The sequence below is a fragment of the Plasmodium brasilianum genome, chromosome 7, assembly GCF_023973825.1.
Source record: "Plasmodium brasilianum strain Bolivian I chromosome 7, whole genome shotgun sequence".
Taxonomy (NCBI): Eukaryota; Apicomplexa; class Aconoidasida; order Haemosporida; family Plasmodiidae; genus Plasmodium; species Plasmodium brasilianum.
The window spans coordinates 168,349-189,169 of NC_090120.1; the positions used below are offsets into that span (position 1 = coordinate 168,349).

The 20,821-nt window shown below is 19.9% G+C and overlaps 4 protein-coding genes across 4 annotated transcripts; 1 reads left to right on the forward strand and 3 right to left on the reverse strand.

Moving 5' to 3' along the window:
- Window positions 1–2,123: 2,123 nt before the first annotated feature.
- On the forward strand, window positions 2,124–3,994 carry MKS88_001779 (uncharacterized protein; the record flags this gene model as incomplete). Its single annotated transcript, XM_067214738.1, has 3 exons — window positions 2,124–2,147; window positions 2,291–3,625; window positions 3,794–3,994. The coding sequence occupies 3 exons, from the start codon at window positions 2,124–2,126 to the stop codon at window positions 3,992–3,994; spliced, it is 1,560 nt and encodes a 519-aa protein (XP_067074086.1).
- A 2,339-nt stretch (window positions 3,995–6,333) lies between these two features.
- On the reverse strand, window positions 6,334–7,428 carry MKS88_001780 (uncharacterized protein; the record flags this gene model as incomplete). Its single annotated transcript, XM_067214739.1, has 1 exon — window positions 6,334–7,428. One exon carries the CDS (start codon window positions 7,426–7,428, stop codon window positions 6,334–6,336), a length of 1,095 nt encoding a protein of 364 aa, XP_067074087.1.
- A 195-nt stretch (window positions 7,429–7,623) lies between these two features.
- Window positions 7,624–8,890, reverse strand: MKS88_001781 (uncharacterized protein; the record flags this gene model as incomplete). The annotated part of the gene is made up of 2 exons (XM_067214740.1): window positions 7,624–8,739; window positions 8,870–8,890. The coding sequence occupies 2 exons, from the start codon at window positions 8,888–8,890 to the stop codon at window positions 7,624–7,626; spliced, it is 1,137 nt and encodes a 378-aa protein (XP_067074088.1).
- A 6,036-nt stretch (window positions 8,891–14,926) lies between these two features.
- MKS88_001782 (uncharacterized protein) lies at window positions 14,927–15,755 on the reverse strand (the record flags this gene model as incomplete). The annotated part of the gene is made up of 2 exons (XM_067214741.1): window positions 14,927–15,541; window positions 15,669–15,755. The coding sequence occupies 2 exons, from the start codon at window positions 15,753–15,755 to the stop codon at window positions 14,927–14,929; spliced, it is 702 nt and encodes a 233-aa protein (XP_067074089.1).
- Window positions 15,756–20,821: the final 5,066 nt, after the last annotated feature.

The following is a 20,821-nucleotide window of genomic DNA, read 5'->3' on the forward strand; positions in this document are numbered from 1 at the left end:
AATTATATAATGACTATGATTAGAAATTATGAATCGTATAATTTATGGAATTTAACATATGGAGATTCTCGAAATATAAAATAAATAATCTAACATAATAAGAAAAAACTTTCTAAAATGAAATTAAGGAAGATATATTTCAACAAAAATAATTAAAGCATTTTATTTACATTATGCAATGTCCACTATTATATTATTAGGTAATTCTTTGTAATATTATGAGTGACAATATTGTAATCTGTACAGCTGTTAATACCTCTAACCAAAGAAAATATATAACATAATAAGTAAATTATAAGAACAATATAAATAAAAATTAACATATGATACCTTTTGAAAATACATACAATACTATTATTTTTTTTTATTCAATGTAAAGAAAAGTATTATTGTAAGTTTTATTTTTTTTTCTAAAGAACCTTCATTAAGTAAACATACTTTTATCCGCATTTTTATTTTTCATGTAAACAAATTATATTAATATTAGCATAATAAAATATTTTATTTATGTAGCAAAACAAATGCATTGTATGAGAACCAACAAGTTATACAAACAAAAAAACAAAAAATAAAATGAAATTAAATAAAATATAAATGTAATATGTAACATAAAAAATATTTATTTTCTCTTATGCATAAAATTTACAGAAAATAAATCTTCTTTCCATGTATATTAACATATACAATATAGCTTGAAATATTATTTTCTTAATATTCATGTGTTATAATTTTATTAAAATATGCTAATAATTGACTTATGCCCTAATTGCAATATTTTATAGGTTTTTATTTTTAAAACACAAAATGTTATATATATATATATATATATATGTATTTAAAAAAATAAGAAAACATTCTCTAATATTTTCTTAATTTACTGATATAATAAATTATATTTTAGTTCATTTATCATTAAACAAAAGAAAATGTATAAAAAGGATTAAATAATCCATACAAATTGTGCCTCATAATAATGTTCGTTTTAAATATTTTTTTAGTTTCTATGAAAAATTAAATAAATATTGCAAATATATTTCCCAAATTTAGTATTCAACTATATTTGAATTGTGCTAATTATCTTTTAGTTATCCTAAAAATAATATTTTTATTACGCTCGATAGATAAATATATTATATTCCAATTTTTTAATGTAATTAACAATTTAAAGTTTTTATTAAAAATGATTCATTTGATTGGTTTATTTCTGCATAAAAGCATGGATGAACAATTTAATATACACTATGTGGATTGTAATAATATAACAAAAAAAAAATATTGACTTAAAATTTATTGTGGTCATTGATAGAGGTGAATAATTTGTATTCTTCTTATATATAGTCTACCTAAAAAATAATTAAATTATTAATAAAATAAATACATTTTAATTAAGATTTTTTATAACATTAAAAACAATTTATTTGTTTGTATTTTATTTTTTGTTTTCTCTAAATATTCTTCTTTCTAATTACATATTTATAATTTTTGTAATATTAACTCAGTAATTTATGATAATGCGCCTATAATATTATATCATATTGCATATAATAGGGTAAAAGATAAAGTTTTAATGGAGTGTTATTATACTTATTTATGGAACAATTATTTCCAAAAAAGTATATTTTATAATTTTACAAAGATACCATATTAAAAGATACATACAAATATTTAAAACTATATAAGTGATTGAAAGAAAATATGAGAGAGCATTGCAATTTTTAATTTTTTATAGTAAAAATTATATTTTTTATTAAAGAAATTGGGAAAATAATATTTACATATGTATAAATATATATATATATAGAATAAATTTTATTTATATTACATTCCTTTTTTTTTTACTCTTTACTATTTTCCACAACTATGTTAAAGTTATTTATATTTTAATTAACAATATTAATGTAATTAAATCAATACAATTATAACTTATTTTAAAAAATAATTTAGTGCCAAATTTCTTTAAAAAACATGTAAATAGATGTAATTACTAATAAAAAATAATAAAACGCTTGAAATGAGCCATTTGTAAATACATTGTAATAGTTTATACGTAAATATATATATATATATATATACAGTATTAATCATTTAATATAGTACATATATCGTAAAACTGATAGGAAATTATGGAAATTGAAGATTCAGATTATGTACATTTTTATTATTCATAGAAATAATAATATATATGCCCATTTATTATAAGGCCATTTTTCATATATAACATGAGAACAATCATTCTTTGTAAGAAGTATTCATATATTTATATAATTCATTTTATCTATTTAATTTTCAGGATAACATTTTAAAAGAGTCGTCTCCATATAAGATATATGAAGAATTGAATAAACAGGTAGAAAATGCAACAGATGGTCAATATTGTAATGAATTTGAAGGGATAAGATCCAGTCAAAAAGATAAATATGTTACACTTTGTAAAAAAGTATCAAAACTTTTAGATTTTGTATTTAAAAAGGAATCATCAGAAAACTATGAAGACTATTGCTTACATTACAAATACTGGGTATATCATGAATTAAGGAAATTGTTTAAAGATGATAAACGAAATAATGATATTACACAAGTTATTAATAAATTTATTAAATTAGAAACTACTATTTTCTCTAAGCACGAAAAGCCTGGTTGTACTTTAGGATTTGTTAGAAAAGATCTTACGGAATTGAATTATAAAATAGAAGAAAAATATTTGTATGATTATTTTAAAAATTATAACACTATTAAAAGTAGTGAAACATGTAAAGTTAACAATGGCAAATATAAAAAATACCTTCAATCAATTGATAATATATATAAAAATTTAAAGGAAGATTGTTGTACACCATGGGATTGGGGTTGTTCAAATTATTTTTTGACTTGTAATAATAAATTTGACCCGAGTGTACTCTTATCTACATTAGGTTCTAATGATAAGGAAGAATGTAATGGATTAAATAGTATTACAGCTAATATTGATGAAGAAATATTAGATTCTAAGTTATCAGATCCAGGAATTTTGGACTCATTTACTCATGGCATATGCTTTAATTTGCAAAATAGCGAATTAAAGTCAGAAGGTGATCAGAAACATCCACACTGTAGTTTATTATCTGTATCTGGCAAATCACATCGTAGTCTGACTGCATCTGGAAGTGTTGGGCATCAAGTGACTAATGATAAATCCACTCCAAGTTATGGACATCAAACGAAAGATAGTAGGTCCTCTTCAAGTAATGCAGATTCGATGCCAGGGGAAAATGAAGCAGAAGTTAAAGCTGAAACAACAGATAATGGAGCGGATTTTCCTGATTCCAAAGTTAAAGGTAAAGTGGTATCTAAGAGAGTCGCCGTTGCTGAATATAGATGGAGTTTTAATCCAGATGGAAACTTAGATTGTCGAACTAAAAGCAGAGATAAAAATGAAGAACTACTTTGCAAGTATATGGATGTATTAGTTGAAGGAAAATTTGCTACACAAATGGAAGGTACTAAAAGATACAAAGTTCAGGCTGGAAGATCATGGAAAGAAGATGATTTAAAACTAGCACGCGAAAGAGTGAGGAAAAGGAGATCAGCTAATGAATCAAATATATTAAGCAACATTTTTGTTCGTATTTCTACTGGGGTTACTCTAGTAATGGGAATTATTTTTATATTTTACCTATTTTTTAAAGTAAATACAAAATTATTTTTTGCTGTATGTATATATTATTAGTTACCATATATAACATATTTTTCTTAATATAATGTAATTGTGAAATGAATATATTATACATGTTTTTTACTTTCATATACATATTAGTTTACTCCCTTCGGATCACGTTTACATAGACGTAGAAAAAGGAAACAAAGGTATAGGTTTGATTTTACCGATTTAAGTACACGCAAGCGACCAAGGCGCTTCTTAAAACGTACTTATAGACATTCTGACAGGAGGAGATTTAACGTAGTAAATATAGAAGATGAGCTTCATTCATCAAATGATTTACGGAATATCAACTGATATATATCAAAGATATTAAGAAGCCCACAAAATTGGATTATATAAACATTTCTATTAAGTAGAAATTATAAAGATCAAAGAACAAAAAGAGGAGCATAAATAAAATATAGACACTTTTATTTTTAACTTTATATATATATTTTTTTATTTGTCCTTTTATAATAATTTATTTTTTCTAACTTTTTGTCAAATACTTTTTTTGTATTTATTTAATTATTTTTTTAACGAATTTAATTTAAACTTGCAATAATATTTGTTTTATATATGGAAAAAAGAACTAATACTTTCCTACCTAATAATAGTTTAAGATTCTAATGTTCCACAATTCAAAAGCGTATATTGTCAAGGCATTTTTATTTTATTTAATTATACTTATGAAATTGTACCCTTACTTCTTATTATGTGTTCTTAAATCATAACACATTTGAGATATATTATAGTTATATTTAAAGTAAAAATAAATTTCATTTTATTTAATTTATTTGGAACTAGTAATTTAGTCCTTAAATTAGCACAATGTATCGTTAGTAAAAAAAATTGATGTAACTCGTGAAATAAAAACCTACATTTTTTTTTTTTTTTTTTTACATAAAAATATACTTATCAAATTATGATTAAATATTATATAATAATCATTACTCAAACTATTTGGTTTTTCAATAAAAAGTATATATTCATATTTGACCAAATCTTTTGGATAAAATAACATTGTATCTGAAGAACACAGTTTTTATATATATAAAGTAAATATTATATACATAGAGAAGAAGAAATATTAAACATGTTGCTGGATTTTTTTATTGGTAATATATATTAAGTATTAGAGTAGAACATAGTAAGTGTATAAGAATAAACTAAAAAAAGTTCATCATTAAAGATATTAATACAATTATTTGTATCCAAAAAAATGAAAAAGAAAAAGTAAATATTATAATTTAAAATTTAATCCAATGTACCCAAAAAAATATATAATATTTTATTCCATGATATAAACATAAGTGCAATTTTAAGAGCAATACTATTAGAAATTATTATATTAAAAACAGTTTTATCATCTAATCTTTTATTATAAAGAAAAAAAAATTTTAACTCATATTGGCACAGAAAAAAAACATATATAAAATAATAAGCAAAAACGAAAGAATAAAAGAAGAAAAAAAAAAAATTATTAACCCTCATATTTTGACAATACAAAAAGTGTATAATACCATTTTACAAATATATATTTTGCTTATATATTTTTCCTAACATAGAAAATTGTTTCCTATGAATAAATTATATAACCATAAAGATATGTTAATTTAGCATCATCCCACGTACAACTATAAAAACAAGTAGAAAGATACATTCATTGCATATGTTTACAAGCATATCAGTAATTGTAATATTCCATTAATATATATATTTAATTTTGTGGGAGGATTTCAGTATAATTAAGGTATAGTTAAGCAATTACTTTGTGTACATAGAACATATAGAACGGAAAAAGTTTTAATAGTTTCAAATGCTATCTTGTATAAGGAAAGTAAAATAAGAATTACTTTTTATAACTTTTCTTATTTTTATCTTAAACCATTTATTTCGATTAGTATCGGTGTAGCTACAATAGAAATAAATGATACATGCAAATATATACAACATAAATATGCGTTAATAATTAAGGATTTAGTAATTATTACTGAATATAGGAAAAACGAAAAATCGTGTTTAAATGTATTTTCTTATAATAATTTACTTCTGTAAATTACTCTATTTTTATATTATTTATAATCGGATATATATTTTTAGCGCGTTAAAAAATTAAAATAAAATTTGATTTCCTTTTTTTGCAACTCTTTAAAACAATTGGGCTCAACTATTTTGGTAACGTTATTTTTACGGAAACATTTCGTAGCATGCTTTTCAATCATATAAATATATATTTATTTAATCATATTAAGTGCAATATATGTATATATTAATTAGAGACTACCATAATTATAACAAAATATATTTTTATGATGCCTTTAAGTTAATGCGAATAGGCATGGTGAACTTTTAGAGATCATAAATTATAGAATATTTTTTAAATAGAACAATTATAATTAATAACATTTTGTCATAAAAAATACTGTTTATGTCACAAAATTATATTTATTCTTTATATACAGTGCTTGATAATTTATTTCATTTTTTTTTTTTTTGTTTCCCTAATGTATCAAAAATTTTAAGATATGCGCTTCATTGACTTAATATGTTTTCATTGTAATATCGTTATGATACCTTTTGACCATGTACTTACCATTTTATAGGTTGTTTGTTTGTATTAATTAATCGTATTAGTCTACTTTATTCATAGTTTATATAGAATTTACATGTATATCATCTTCTCCTATCCAATCCTTTATATCATCTGTAAAATTATTTTCTTCCTTATAATCAAAAATTTCAGTATTTTCACTATTTTCCAAAACATTGTTTCCCTTTTCAACAACATTTTCTATAATGTGATATTTCCTATCTAAATTTTTTTCTGAATTACATTCATTTATTGAACGGTCTAAATATGATTCCTTATTTTCTACATTTTTCTCTATTTTGCACTCCTCTAATATTGTCATAAATACAAGCACACACAATTTTGATAATAATTTTTTTTTAATGTACTTATATAATTCTTCGCAACTTTTGTTATTTTCCATTTCTTCTATATTTATTAGTGATACACTATTTTCAGTTCCTTCATTTTCATATTCATCTAATATATTATCAAATTCATTTGTTAATCCTTTTAACCAGTCCTGTTCCAAATAATGTTCTACAATTTTACCTCTGTTTGATATCCACCCTCTCCATGCATCTTTTTCTCTTTCTAAATGTGAACCTTTTTCATTTTCGTTTAAATATTTCTTGTTTAATTCTTCCGTTTCATTTACCATAGCTTTCTCTTTTTTCCATTCATTTTTCAAATTATTAAACCAATCTTCTTTTTTCAATTTTTCAGAAAGATTTGTGTGCTTTTCTAACCATTTATTCCATATAATTTTTTTTTCTTCAATATCATTGCTACATTTAATATTTTCTATTTGATCACCATTTATTAAATTAGGATAGGATCTATGTTTTTCATATTTGTATACTTCTAGACATATTGCTAAAAATTCACCTTTTTTTAATTCCCATTCTTCATTTCTGAATTCCTCAAGTACTTCCATATGTACTTCTATAATAGTTTTGGATCTGTCCTTTTTTCTCTTTAGCATATTTGTATTATTTATAGTGTTATGTTCATGTATTTTTAATTTTTTTATGATTTCTTCATCATCATATATTGGCTCATCTAAATGATGATATGATAAAAACTTGTTTATTTTGTCAGATTTTGAAGGCACCAATATTCTAAGAAATTTAACTTGTCTTCTTCTTATATTTTTCTTTTTTCTAAACTTTCCCATTAGAATGTACTACGATACAAGAAAAAAATATATTTAAAAATTAATTTATTACAATAATCTAATGTTTACAATATTTTTAATACTTAATTTTATATTACTTTAATAAATAGAGTAAATACAATAATAATTAGAAATGTTGTTAAAAATGATGATACATATGGGTTATGTGAATTTGCTACTGGACCTGCATTAACTTTATATATATATATTAATTTGTTTAGTTAATACAAAAATAGGAAAGAAAGTAGAATTAATGCTACCTTGTATTTTAGAGTCTACAGTAGTAGGAAGAGGCTTAGGATGTAATACTTCAGCAGCTGCAGAAATAGTTCCAATAGCACTGTCCGTGCTTGATTCTTGTCCAGTTAAATGTTGTAATGAAGAAGTGCCTAATGTTTTCTGTGGAGATGAAGAAGGTGTAAGAGAATCTGGTTTCTTAGTAATTGAACTTTGTGTATCTACACCTAAATTAGTTAAATTTTCCATCGAACTCTCTTCAGGTGTTTCCTGAAGTTGAGTTTGATCTGAAGGTGGATCTTCAGGTAAACTGCTTGGTTGACGTTCAGATGGACTATGTTGGTTATCAGGTGGACGTTCCACTTGTGATAGACTTTGATTTTGAGATGTAAGAACATCTTTAGATATAAGTTGATCTACTTCTGTTCTGTTTATTTCTTTTTGTTCAGTTGGAGCTTGACTAGGTGCATCTGGTTTCGTCAGTAAGCATTGAGGAAGTTTATTGAATGTTCTAGAATCTAGTATGTTACAATTCCTTGCTGGAAATTGTGATGACGATTTTTTAAATGTGCAACTTTCATGAATGAGATGTCTCTTTTTCTCGAAATGTTGCTTCTTACTTACAAACCACTCTTCATATTCCTTACAATATATTATACACTGAGTATCATTATTACAATCATATGTATTACTTCCCTTTTTGAAGGTATTTAGCTTATTTTTATATGATATATTTTTTTCACAGAAGTCTAACGCATTATATTTTAATTCTAAAAGATCTTTTTCTTTCTCATCAAAAATCATAGGACATCCACCATGCTGAGTAATCCTGTTAAATGCACCTTCAAAATAATTCCTAAGTACTGGAACCCAACGATTTCTATCAGTATATTTAGGATATTCATCCTTTTTCTTAATTAAAAAATTAGTCAGTTCTAAGCATTCTTTCCTGAATTCTTCTTTAATTGTCTTTTTTCCTAAAGAAGAAAGGCGAGATAAAATTTGATTTTTAGTTTGTCTAAATTCTAGTTTCCCAAGGTATTGCGTTGCTCCAAAACCCAAACCACTGTAGTTCTACATTCGAAAAAATTATTAGGAATTTATTAAGCATTAATTTTTTGTGTTAGTTGTATTATTGCTTTTTTATTATAAGCAAATAATTTATCCATAAAATTATTAGTATTAAAAAAATAATAACTATTACCCGGGAAGCACAACCTTCCATATTGACTTTACATTATTACTTTAGTTCGTTTTAAATAACAAACTGAAAAAAAGACATAAATATATATCCTTCAATTTATCATTAGCATAATTTTAAAATAATAAATATTAATAGAAATTACAAAATAATGAACTAAGGAATAAATATGTGAACTAAAAAATGATATAATAAATTAATATTCATTTTATATGCTTCCAATATTTTTTACCTTATATAAATATATTACAACTAAGGATATATTCTAATATTATTTTTACTTTAAATTACTGTAAAGAAATTATTTTTGTGTAAAATTTATACAAACCTTATATAGAAAAAGTTAAATATCTGACATTATAAAATTACATATAAGTGATATAAAAGTTACTATATAAAAATTATTATTAATATAAGTATTATATCTTTTTTTTGTTCTTATCAAAGACACATATATAGAAATAACACTACCTGTATTAATATAATTAATTCTTTTTATTCTTTTCTTTTTTTTTAAAATAAATAATCTATAAAAGAAATTGTTATTAGTATATTAGTACATACCTTATTTTGTGTTATATTTTTTATTTATTTTTGATATAAACCATTGTTGTATTATTAGTATTATTTTAGTTTTTCTTCATATTTAATATGATACTACTCAGAGAGGAATTAATATTATATAAATTTTGCTAAATTGTTTAAATAGTTGTGGAAAGTAAATACGACTGAAAATTATATATAACTTTTAATATTATATATATATGTATGTTAATTACCTAAAAATTAATTATATACGATATTTATTATTTCGTTGAATGATTTAAAATAGTATAATTTATTAAATATATAATTATAATTCATATATATTTCCACTTATTAATATGATTTCTCAGGAATTAATTTAAAAATTAAAATACATATTAAGATACACTAATCAATATCAATAACGTCAGGTACTTTTTTGAAATATTGAATATTATAAGGATATTCTTAAGCAAAAATAAATTATATTATGTTTTTTTAAAAAAGTAAGATGATGTATAGAAAATTTTTTAGAAAATATTATAATATTATAATTCCATGTATGTGGAATAATTTACAACACTAAATAATACAAAAAATATTTAGACATCGTAATTATTTTATGGTAGATATTAGTAGATATATTTTAATAAATAGATTAAAAATATATTATATTTTTTTTTTTTTTTTGTATCTTTTTTTAATTGATAACTAATGGAAATATATTTTTATCAATATTAATAAATATTTAATTAGCATGCAAAATTAAAAAGCTGCCGTATTATTTTATAAATTTTTAGGACATGAAATTGTGAATGTAATTACAAAACAAACTAAATGCATTACCCAAAATATAGGTTATTATACTATAATGTAAATATGTTATTACCAATTTTAATGCTTATGGTGAAACGTCTTCACAAGGGATAGAAACTGCTGAGAAAATAAAAAAATATGTATATATATATATATATTAATTAAAAATTAATTTTTGTAAATTATTGCTTCACATAATAAATTCATCCATTATATAAATGTTTAAATAATATTTTATCCTAAAAAATTATTAGTTTGATTTATTTTTAAATTTTGAGTTTAGTTCTATATATTTTTTTGGTTTATTACTCTCTTTTTATATTATAATTGTTTATATTCTATTGTTTTCTTTTAAAAATAAATTGTTTAACAACTATATACAGGGGGATTATGCATAAATTTTTTTCTATTATTTTTAATGGTATTATGTATTTAAATTGTTGTATTCTAATATGTTATTTACATATTTGATAAACATAATACATAAAAAACATAAAATAGTGGGCTAATATATAGAAATATTAATGAATATAAGATTTTGCTAAATATTTGAAGGAATAGTAGAAGAACTACATGAAAATTGTTTTCAAATATTTGTATAATCACATTTATCTTTTTTTTTTTTTTATGCTATTTTATAAATATATGAACTTTTTATTTTTTTTATTAATTTGCTATTAATTTTTTTGTTCTAATATATTATGAAAGTTAACATATTCTAATACACTTTATTTATAATATTTAATTAAAAGTAATACAAGATTAATAATATTTCGTATGAGCCATTGAATATTTCTTCGTAGTACTATGAATATATTATTTATTTATTTAAAAAATAATATTTATCATTAAAATACATATGCTGAACATACGTATTTTTCGCATAAGTTATACTAATATAATTGTTATATATATATAGAGAGTAGAACAAAATACAGATGAAAATTTTATATTAAAACAGTCCTATTTAACGTTTTTTATTAACTTTAGATAACATAATTCTTTTTTGTTTAATATGTATTAATTGTTATATAAATTATTATAAAAATCCACTTATGTAATTAAATTTACAATTCATATTATTTCACACAAGAATTTATAATTGTTGATATATTCTCAGAATTCATGTAATTTTAAAGAATATTATTTATTAAAATATAGTAAGAAAAAATTATTTTATTATAAATAGATGCTAGTTTTACATATACGCCTTTAGATATACACATAAATGCAAAATGGAAACACACTATATAATGAACGCAAATATATAAATCATTTCATTAAAATTACAATAAGTTATATTAATCCACATTATCTTAATGTAAAATATGTAACATTATTGCTGTTTTAATGATTATTATTAAATCCTATTAAAATACATACCATTGTTCTACGTATAATTTACTTAATATAAAATTATATAGTTATATCTCTTATCTTTTAAAATTATAGCTCTAAAATATATCATATTTTTAATAATATAATTATAATAGTATAAAAATTATTATATATGTATTAATATTACAATAATATATGACATACGCTTATTATTATAAATTTTTAGCAAACGTAATAATAATTCTTCTTTCATTTACAAACACTGTTTATATTTCTTATATTTAATTATTAAATTGTTCTTTTTTATACATGTTCATTTATATATATTATATTAATGTGTTACCTATAATAAATACTGTGTATCCTAACTATGTCACAATTGAAAAGTTATATCGATAATCGTTTTTCAATAAAAAAAATTGATGTATTTTTATATTTTCTTTGTTTTAATTACTTATAATTTTGAGTAAGATATTTATCTTTTAATTTCATATATATATTCTTTTTTACTTTGTTAATATATATCACGTGAGTCTTTATGTATGAACTGTTTTTAGTTATTCTACTATTGTGCCTGTACATATATTGTACATGCAATATACTTATTAATAACAATTTATAGCAACACTTTTATCTTTTGTATTTTTTAAAATAAAATTCATTTAACTTATTCACAATTATAATTGTTATTTACATATATATCTTTTTTTTAACATTCATATATTATAATTAAGTACAGTATGATATGATATGTAATATCTGATATCACGGGAGTTCTCATAATAATTTTCAGAACCTTCTAGCGCTAAATAATCATTATGTTTGTCTAGATCATTTAATATATTTTTATTTTTTCCTATTCAAGATTAAACCAAAATTCAAATATAGTAAACCATTATTATAAAAATTACATATTTGTAAAAACAACACTTTTACAACAATAATTTCTTGTTCTAATGGATTATAAGGTTGTACAAGAAGATTCATATTTCTAAATGGAACATATTGTAGTTTTCCTCAATAAAAAATATGAAAAATATTGGAATAAATTTTATTGTAATTATTAAGAATAAATAGATAAATTCATACCCATTAACATGATAAGTATTTTCCTCGTAATTGTGATTGTCTCAGTTAAAATTTTAAGAAAAATGGGATTTACTTAGTATGAGAAGCCTTATACACATAATTAATAAATTTTACGAATGATACAACATTGCATTTAATCATAATTTATTTGTTAGTATTTAAATTCTTTTAAAAATATTGCAATTCGTACAACAGTTATTGCCATTGTGTGCAACACATCATTATATAAGATTATTATATTATAAACGTTAACTTTAACAATACACGCAAAGACTATATGCATTATTTTAAATATGGTTAATTTTAAGGAATAGTAATACAAATAAAATATATTAGAAATATATATAAAAAAAAAAAAATTTCAAGCAATATTTCTTTGTAGGAAAAAAAAGTATATATATTTTTAATATAATTGTACATGAAATCATGTAAACTATACATTTCCTTCTCTAAAAATTGATCCTCTGAATGTGCATACCAATTTTTTTAGTTAATGAAATATATAATTATTTTAAATAAGAAGTAATGTTTGAAAATTGATATTCAATATTATTTTATATTTATCTTTATTTATTTGTGTGTATTATATAATAATAATATTATTTATTAAATATAAAAAAGACATGAAACGCATACAAAATTTATTGATGCTCAAAATTATTTATAGCCATATAAAATTGCAAGCAAAAGTGTCACATATCAAAAAAATTAAAAATATGTTAAAGGATGATGAAACAGATTTTATGAATACGAAAGATTCCATATATTTCCCGATAGAAAAATACAAAATTTTTTTTAGCTGTAAGCATGTATTATGTTAGATACGCATTTACTTTCCATAAAGAGGAATTTAATCAAAGATCACATATGTGTTATAATAAAAGTAAAACAATTCTAATACTCGTATTTATTGATAGAGAATAATAACTAAAACAATAAATAATAACGTATATAACAATTCTATTACAACTCACATTTCAGTAATTATTATAGAATATATCTTAGGAATAACTTAAATTTTTAATCTGTATTATGAATTATATAGAGAAAAAAAAAATATATCTTCTATTTTTATATTATAAAAAAAATGAATATATAAATATGAAAGAATTAGAAATCATCAATATAAGCTATAATTATTTTTATATGTTAATAAAATAATATTAAAATATTACTTAATATATTTGTAGACACTATGAAAAGTATTACTAACTTATAAACCAATACTTAGGCATTATTAATGTATTGTAAAAATTATATATATTTTTTAATAACTCCTGAAATTATATAGCTTTTAATAGATATATAACTCATTCTTTGAAAATTAAATTCAATTAAAAAGAAACATTTTTCTCTATAATATACTTAAATGTATTACTAAATTTAATTCCTTGATGTAATTGTTGAATGATACACAATTTATATAACTATAAATTTTCAATATAATATATATTTAAACAATTTATAAAAAGTTTAATTAACGCTACAGTTAGTAACAATAATAAAATTATAAATGATATTAATGCTTCACTTAATTATAAAGATATAATATATCGTAACTAATTGTTATAAATGATTTTCAATTAAAAAATGTATTTTTCCATTATATATTCATAGATTTACAAATATATGATTAATAAATAGCAGAATACGGCTAAAAAGATTGTTATGCTAAATACTATTTTTCACATATATTCTATAGAACTTTTTTATAGATTAAATATTAAGTGTTCTTTACGTAAATAAATACATATATATAAATATAATAAAATACATTTAATTCATTACATTAGATATTAAGTAATTTACATTTATATTGTTTTAAAAATAATAATTTTCTTATTGGAATTATGTCAACAAATGAACACATTAGTTCAGTACAAAAAAAAAAAAAAAAATTAAACGATAAGTTTTTAAATCAAATACAAATCATAATATTACAAAAAAAATTGTATGAACAGAACAATTATATATTACTTTTTACCTACATATATACATTTTCATAAGAATCTATTTAAATATACGAATACATATCACTCCATAATATTTAATTAAATTGAAATAATACTATAAATTACATAGTGAAAAACTCTCAATCAATGAAATTTATAAAAATACTAATAAAATATTTACTTAATCTTGTATATCAAAACTTTATAGCTATTCACACGTACATTTAAGCAATTTAAGCAGTTCTACATATGTTTATAAAATATAAGACTAAGTATGCTACATTTATTTAATCATATTAATTCATACTATACATAAATAAAAATATTTCTTTTATCTAATCTAATATATCTTCTTCATAATTCTTTTATGTTTTCTATATTTCATATAAGTAAAAACAAGCCCTAACATCAACATGACAATTAGCATGCATAATATAACAAGAAATAATGTAAAATCATAATATTCTTCTAATTTTGTTTTCTTAAAAGAACCAAATATTGTAGTTCCCATTGATACTAATAACACCCACGTGAGTACTAAAGTAGGTAAAAATATTTTATGTCCAATTATTTTACATACTAATTTTTGGTATGTCATATTGCTAATTGACGGACTTTTTTTAATAAAATCTATGTAATCAAGTTTCTTGAAAAATTTTTTTTCAAAGTGAGATAATTTTTTTCCTCTATATATTAATTTTTTTTGTTTCTTATATTGTTTATCAAATTCTTTTTTATATAATGAACTTCTCTCTGATTGTATGTTTGTTTTTTTAATCCCCTTTCTTTTGTTGGTTGTAACCTTTTTATCGTACTCTTCATCGTTAGTTATCTCTTCTTTTGATTCTATAAAATTTGAATCATTTTTTCCTTCACATTCTTCCAGTAATCGAACATTTATTATATCTAATTTCATATAATACTTATGCTCTCTCTTTGATATATTAAAAGTACACTAATAAAAAAAAAAAATATTAATATTAATTAAAAGAATAATTAATTTCAATATGAATATTAGATTTGATAAAAATAAAAACCGGATAAAAAACAAATAAAAATTTTCCTAAATAACATTATCGTACCTCTTCACTGCAAAAATAATATAACCAAGCTAAAAGTATTAACAATCCACATTTAATAAAATAGATTAACTTAATATTTTGTTCCATGGTATATAATTTTAATATTGTACTATATTCAGTAGGAAAAAAACAAACTATAATGTAATATTTTTTAATTATATTATTTACTATAATTATTTTATTAATTTTTTATTTATTTTTAATAATGTAATTACATATACATAATTAAAACTTTTTTTGCACAAAATACAAACAATGGAAACTTTAACGATATATTACATAATATATATCTTGATGTTATTTATAAGAAATTTATTTTAATAAAAATAATATAATTTGTATTTATTCATAAATATTCAAAATGTATAATTTAATATAATACAGTAATTAAATAATTTTTATATAATTCTTTTCAAAAATAACAAGAAAAAACAATTATATACATGATCTTTTAATATTTCAAATTATTAAATATATTTAAATTTATAAAGTATAGAATATAAATTATACTATATACTAACAAAATAATTTCTAATTTTAATAATTATTTCTTATTAATAATTATAATTTTGTAAATATTACATTATTGAACGAATGTTTGTTATAGTAGAAATATATTTATAATCGTAACAATATAATAGTATTAATATTATTTAATAGAACAAATATTTTGTACAAATTATGCATTATATTAATTATGAAAATTGAATTCACTACGATATATAATGTATTTAAAAAAAACATATTAATAACATACCCATTAATATATTAAAAAATATATATTTCAGAGTTAATTAAAAAAAAAATATATTCATATTCGTAGCTAATAAAAAGTAAGGAGAAAAAAATAGATATAAAAAGCAAAATTTCCTTAAAAATATATAATATAATTTCCTTAGTTCAAAAGTATACCAAATGAAATATATTTAAAAATAAGAACAATTTATAGGATATAATATATACATGATAAATAACAATAAGTATAATTTAATGAAATATGTTTTATAGTAATAATTTTCTGATAAATTTAGATAGAATATAATACCTTTTTATTATTCTTTTCCATATCAGTAACAAGAGGAACAAATCCTAAGGTTACATATTAAACAGTGGCCATAAATAAATAACACATTGTTAAAAATAACGTTACGAAAAATTTATTATTCCTTTATTTTTTTGTACTTAAAGTATAGTAATATGTATTATGACAATTACACAAATATCATATGCAAAGAAACATATGCTTATTATCCGATAAAAAACTATATATTATTTTGCACGTTCTGAAATATAATTTTTTAAAGTAAATAATTAAAAAAATTAAAAAATAACTAAATTTTAAATAATATATTTAAATATCAAAAAAGATAAAAAATTTTAAATTAAACTAATGTATTTTATTTTTTTGATATATATATATACATTACTGTTGAAAAAGTTTATACGGAGACTCTTTTTTAGTTTCGTTTAATTTTTTTCGGAATATAAAAATATGACATTTTTATATACAGTTAATGTTCTTATATATAACATTCTCTAAAGCATTTTATATATTTATATTAATATACATATATATCATATAAAGTATATTGAAAAATTGTACTCTTTTTAAAATAAAATTCTCTAGGACATTTACTTATAAGTACTATTTTCAATTTTAACATTATTTATTATTTCATAATATTTCTTTAAGCACTTTTTTAAAAAAGTAAATATAAATATGTATATATTATTTATATTTTTCTCATAATAAAAAGTCATATACAGAAGTTTAATTTCCTAGTACAATATTTTATTCTTTTATTTTTACGAACATATAGCCTAAGTGAATTGTTTTTCTATGTATATATCTCAACAGTTTTTACCTAATTTGGTATTATGTCTTTTTTACATTTAATAAATTATATTGTTAATATATAATAATAAGCATGCTAATAAAGAAAAGACAATAAATTTTATTTTCCACAATATAATTTTCATATTTATACTAGCTATATAGTACTATTTCTACAAAAAAATAAATTATTCATATACATATTTAATTTTTATCGAAAATAATATATTGTTTATGTGAATTCATGTATAATTTCTGAAAAAAAACTATATTTTGCTGTTCTACAAAAATTGTTTTATTTATTATTATTTTTTTTAATTAAAAGTATAAATTATATGTTTTACTATTTCTAAAAAGTTACCATATTTCAATTGATATGTAATGCCTCCTCATCAATGATAACAAATATAAATAGTTATATAGCAGCAATATAAATATATATGTTATACATAATACAATAATTTATGTATACAATTCGATAACTTTAATATTATATGCGATACTCCTAAATATTATGTTATTAATCGAAGCTGCGTACACTCCTTAAAATATGTTAATGTATTACGTTAATGCGGACGATCCGAACAATATTCAGTTCTAGTAATATCCTCATTCGTTTGTTTATTGTTACAAAAAGAAGCACCTTCTTCTACTGTTGTGTAAGAATTCATCTTTTTATTTTCAATAACTGCATTAACAATTATTGCAGTATTTTTTTTTATTTTTCTTTTTGTCTAGCACTATAAATTATTTTATTCAAAAGTAGAATGTTCTACTCGATACCTATAATGTGCTACTACACGAACTTACAGTTTTAATAGTGTTGTATATATAAATATTCAATTTATTTAATACTAAATTTCATGATCTGTATTTTTCTTCAACATTCAACAAGAAAAAATATAAATATGTACAACAAAAATCGCCAATACAGTTAAATGGTTCTGTAAAATATAAAACATATTGGGATGATATCAGCTATTATATAACGTGTACAGTACAAAATTATGATTTAAAAATTATCAACAATATATATGTTTGTACATATAAAATAGAATCCTGAATAATTTGAATGGAATGTATATTAAAAATAATAAAAAAAAAAAAAAGTTATAATTATTCTTTTCAAAAATATAACTACAAATATAATAGTATATGAGTATTATTCTTATATAATAATAAAAAATTCATATAGAAAGATCCATGTAAAAAGAATAACAAGGTAGAAAAAAAAAAAAAAAGTAATAAAAATACAAATATGCTATGCAAAATTAAGACTAATAGAAACATAGAAATATAAATAAGAATTAATTTTAATTTGATAACTAATATCCATATTAATGTTCAACATCATCATGGTATAAATAATATTTACTATATGATATTACCCCAAATAATATAAAAATTGATATGTAATAAAAAGGACAATTTAATAATTGAATAATTTTAACGATCGCTGTATCCGTACTAGATACACAGAATAATAATTAAAAAATATATATAATTTCTTAATACTAATGATATGTTATACGTTAAATTAGGATTAATACACAAATAGTAATTTTTACAATATGATAATTAACTGTTAAGAAATGTAAAATATTAGGGAGCTCAAATTTGAAAACTTCTTATCAGAACAATAGAATTTTATAAAAAATAAATTTTACATAGTACGATCTTTTTTAACAGAATAATACGAAAAGATACTAATTAAAATATAAAAATAAAACCACATGCTTTACATTAAATAATGCGCATATATATAATATATTTTTTTATTCGTGAAAGCAAATTATGAAAATAAGCTTCTTTTTTAATATGATACAACTATATATTTATCTGTATGACTAAAAAATTTTCAGTGAAATTAATACCTAATTACTATAAAAATAAATTATTTTATTTGGTTTTTCATATACCTTGCAATTTAAGTGCTTTTTCAACAGAATAATATGTTTATAATAATGAACTCTAGTTTGAATATCAAGAACTGCAACATTAAATACATAAGGACATATTTTTAATAAAACACACCACAGTTTTTACATTGTCTTTTTGTACATATTAAATAAGAAAAAATTATAATTTATTATTTAAACAATTATAATATACTAAATGCATTTATATTTACATATTTTTCCGATAACATGCTATAATACTTTATATTCATATAGCATTACTATTAGCTTATATTATGTTAATATTTTACTTAAAATTATATCTATTTTTAGGTTAAATATTAGATTTAAAATAAGAATACAAATAGCATAATAATAATATTATTAACGAAAGTTCATTAATTCATATTAATTGTTATTATTATTGTATTATTTTTAAATAAAAAAACAAAATAAAGTACAAAATTCTGTATTATGCAAAAATTATAATGACACGCTAAAAAAGATAATTAAAAACAAATAAATGTTGAAAAAAATATATATTCAAATATATTTATGAAATATTAAGAAAAAACAATTTTTATAAATATTTTATAACTAATTTAAGCAGTTCTTTTCAAATTATTTCAAATATTTCAACAGATAATATGTTGTTTTTTGTTTCCATATATTAATCTACAATATTATGTTCATTATATATATTATGCTTATATAGGTTTATATAATATATACAAATGCAGAATGCAAAAAAAATATATTTTAAAACATAATAAATTATTTTTATGTATAATCCATTGTATATTGTTATTAAATAACATATTTTAAAAAAAAATGGAATAATATATAAGAGATTAAAAATAAAAGAGCAGGGCTACAAACAAATATATTTTATAAAAATAAATCAATGAATAAAAAAAAACAATTAAAATATAATTCTTTATTTTAAATGATTTATTAAAGTTTACCATATTAACGTAATTTTATATGTAAAGTAATTTGTTACAAAAATTTATAGTATATATTCTTTTTTATTTTCTGATCATCCTCTATATCATACATACTTGTAAATGAAACATTAAAATAATGTATAATATATATATATTATTATATAATAGCGAACGTTATTAGTAATACGTTTAAATTTTTTTTCTATAACACTTAAGTAATCATGTCTTAAAAAGTATTAGAGATAATGATTGAACTTTTTTATTTTGCATACCAAATAAATATTGATTATCATTAAAAAAAACCTTCTATATAATTATATGAAGGAATGAACAAATATATATATTATATATTTTTAATCTGGTTATTATAATATATCTATAAAGAATTACAGAAAAATAATAACAAAATATTATTATTTTTTGTTTTATCAAATTTAATTATTATGTTATCGTTTTTAATTAAAATGTTATAAA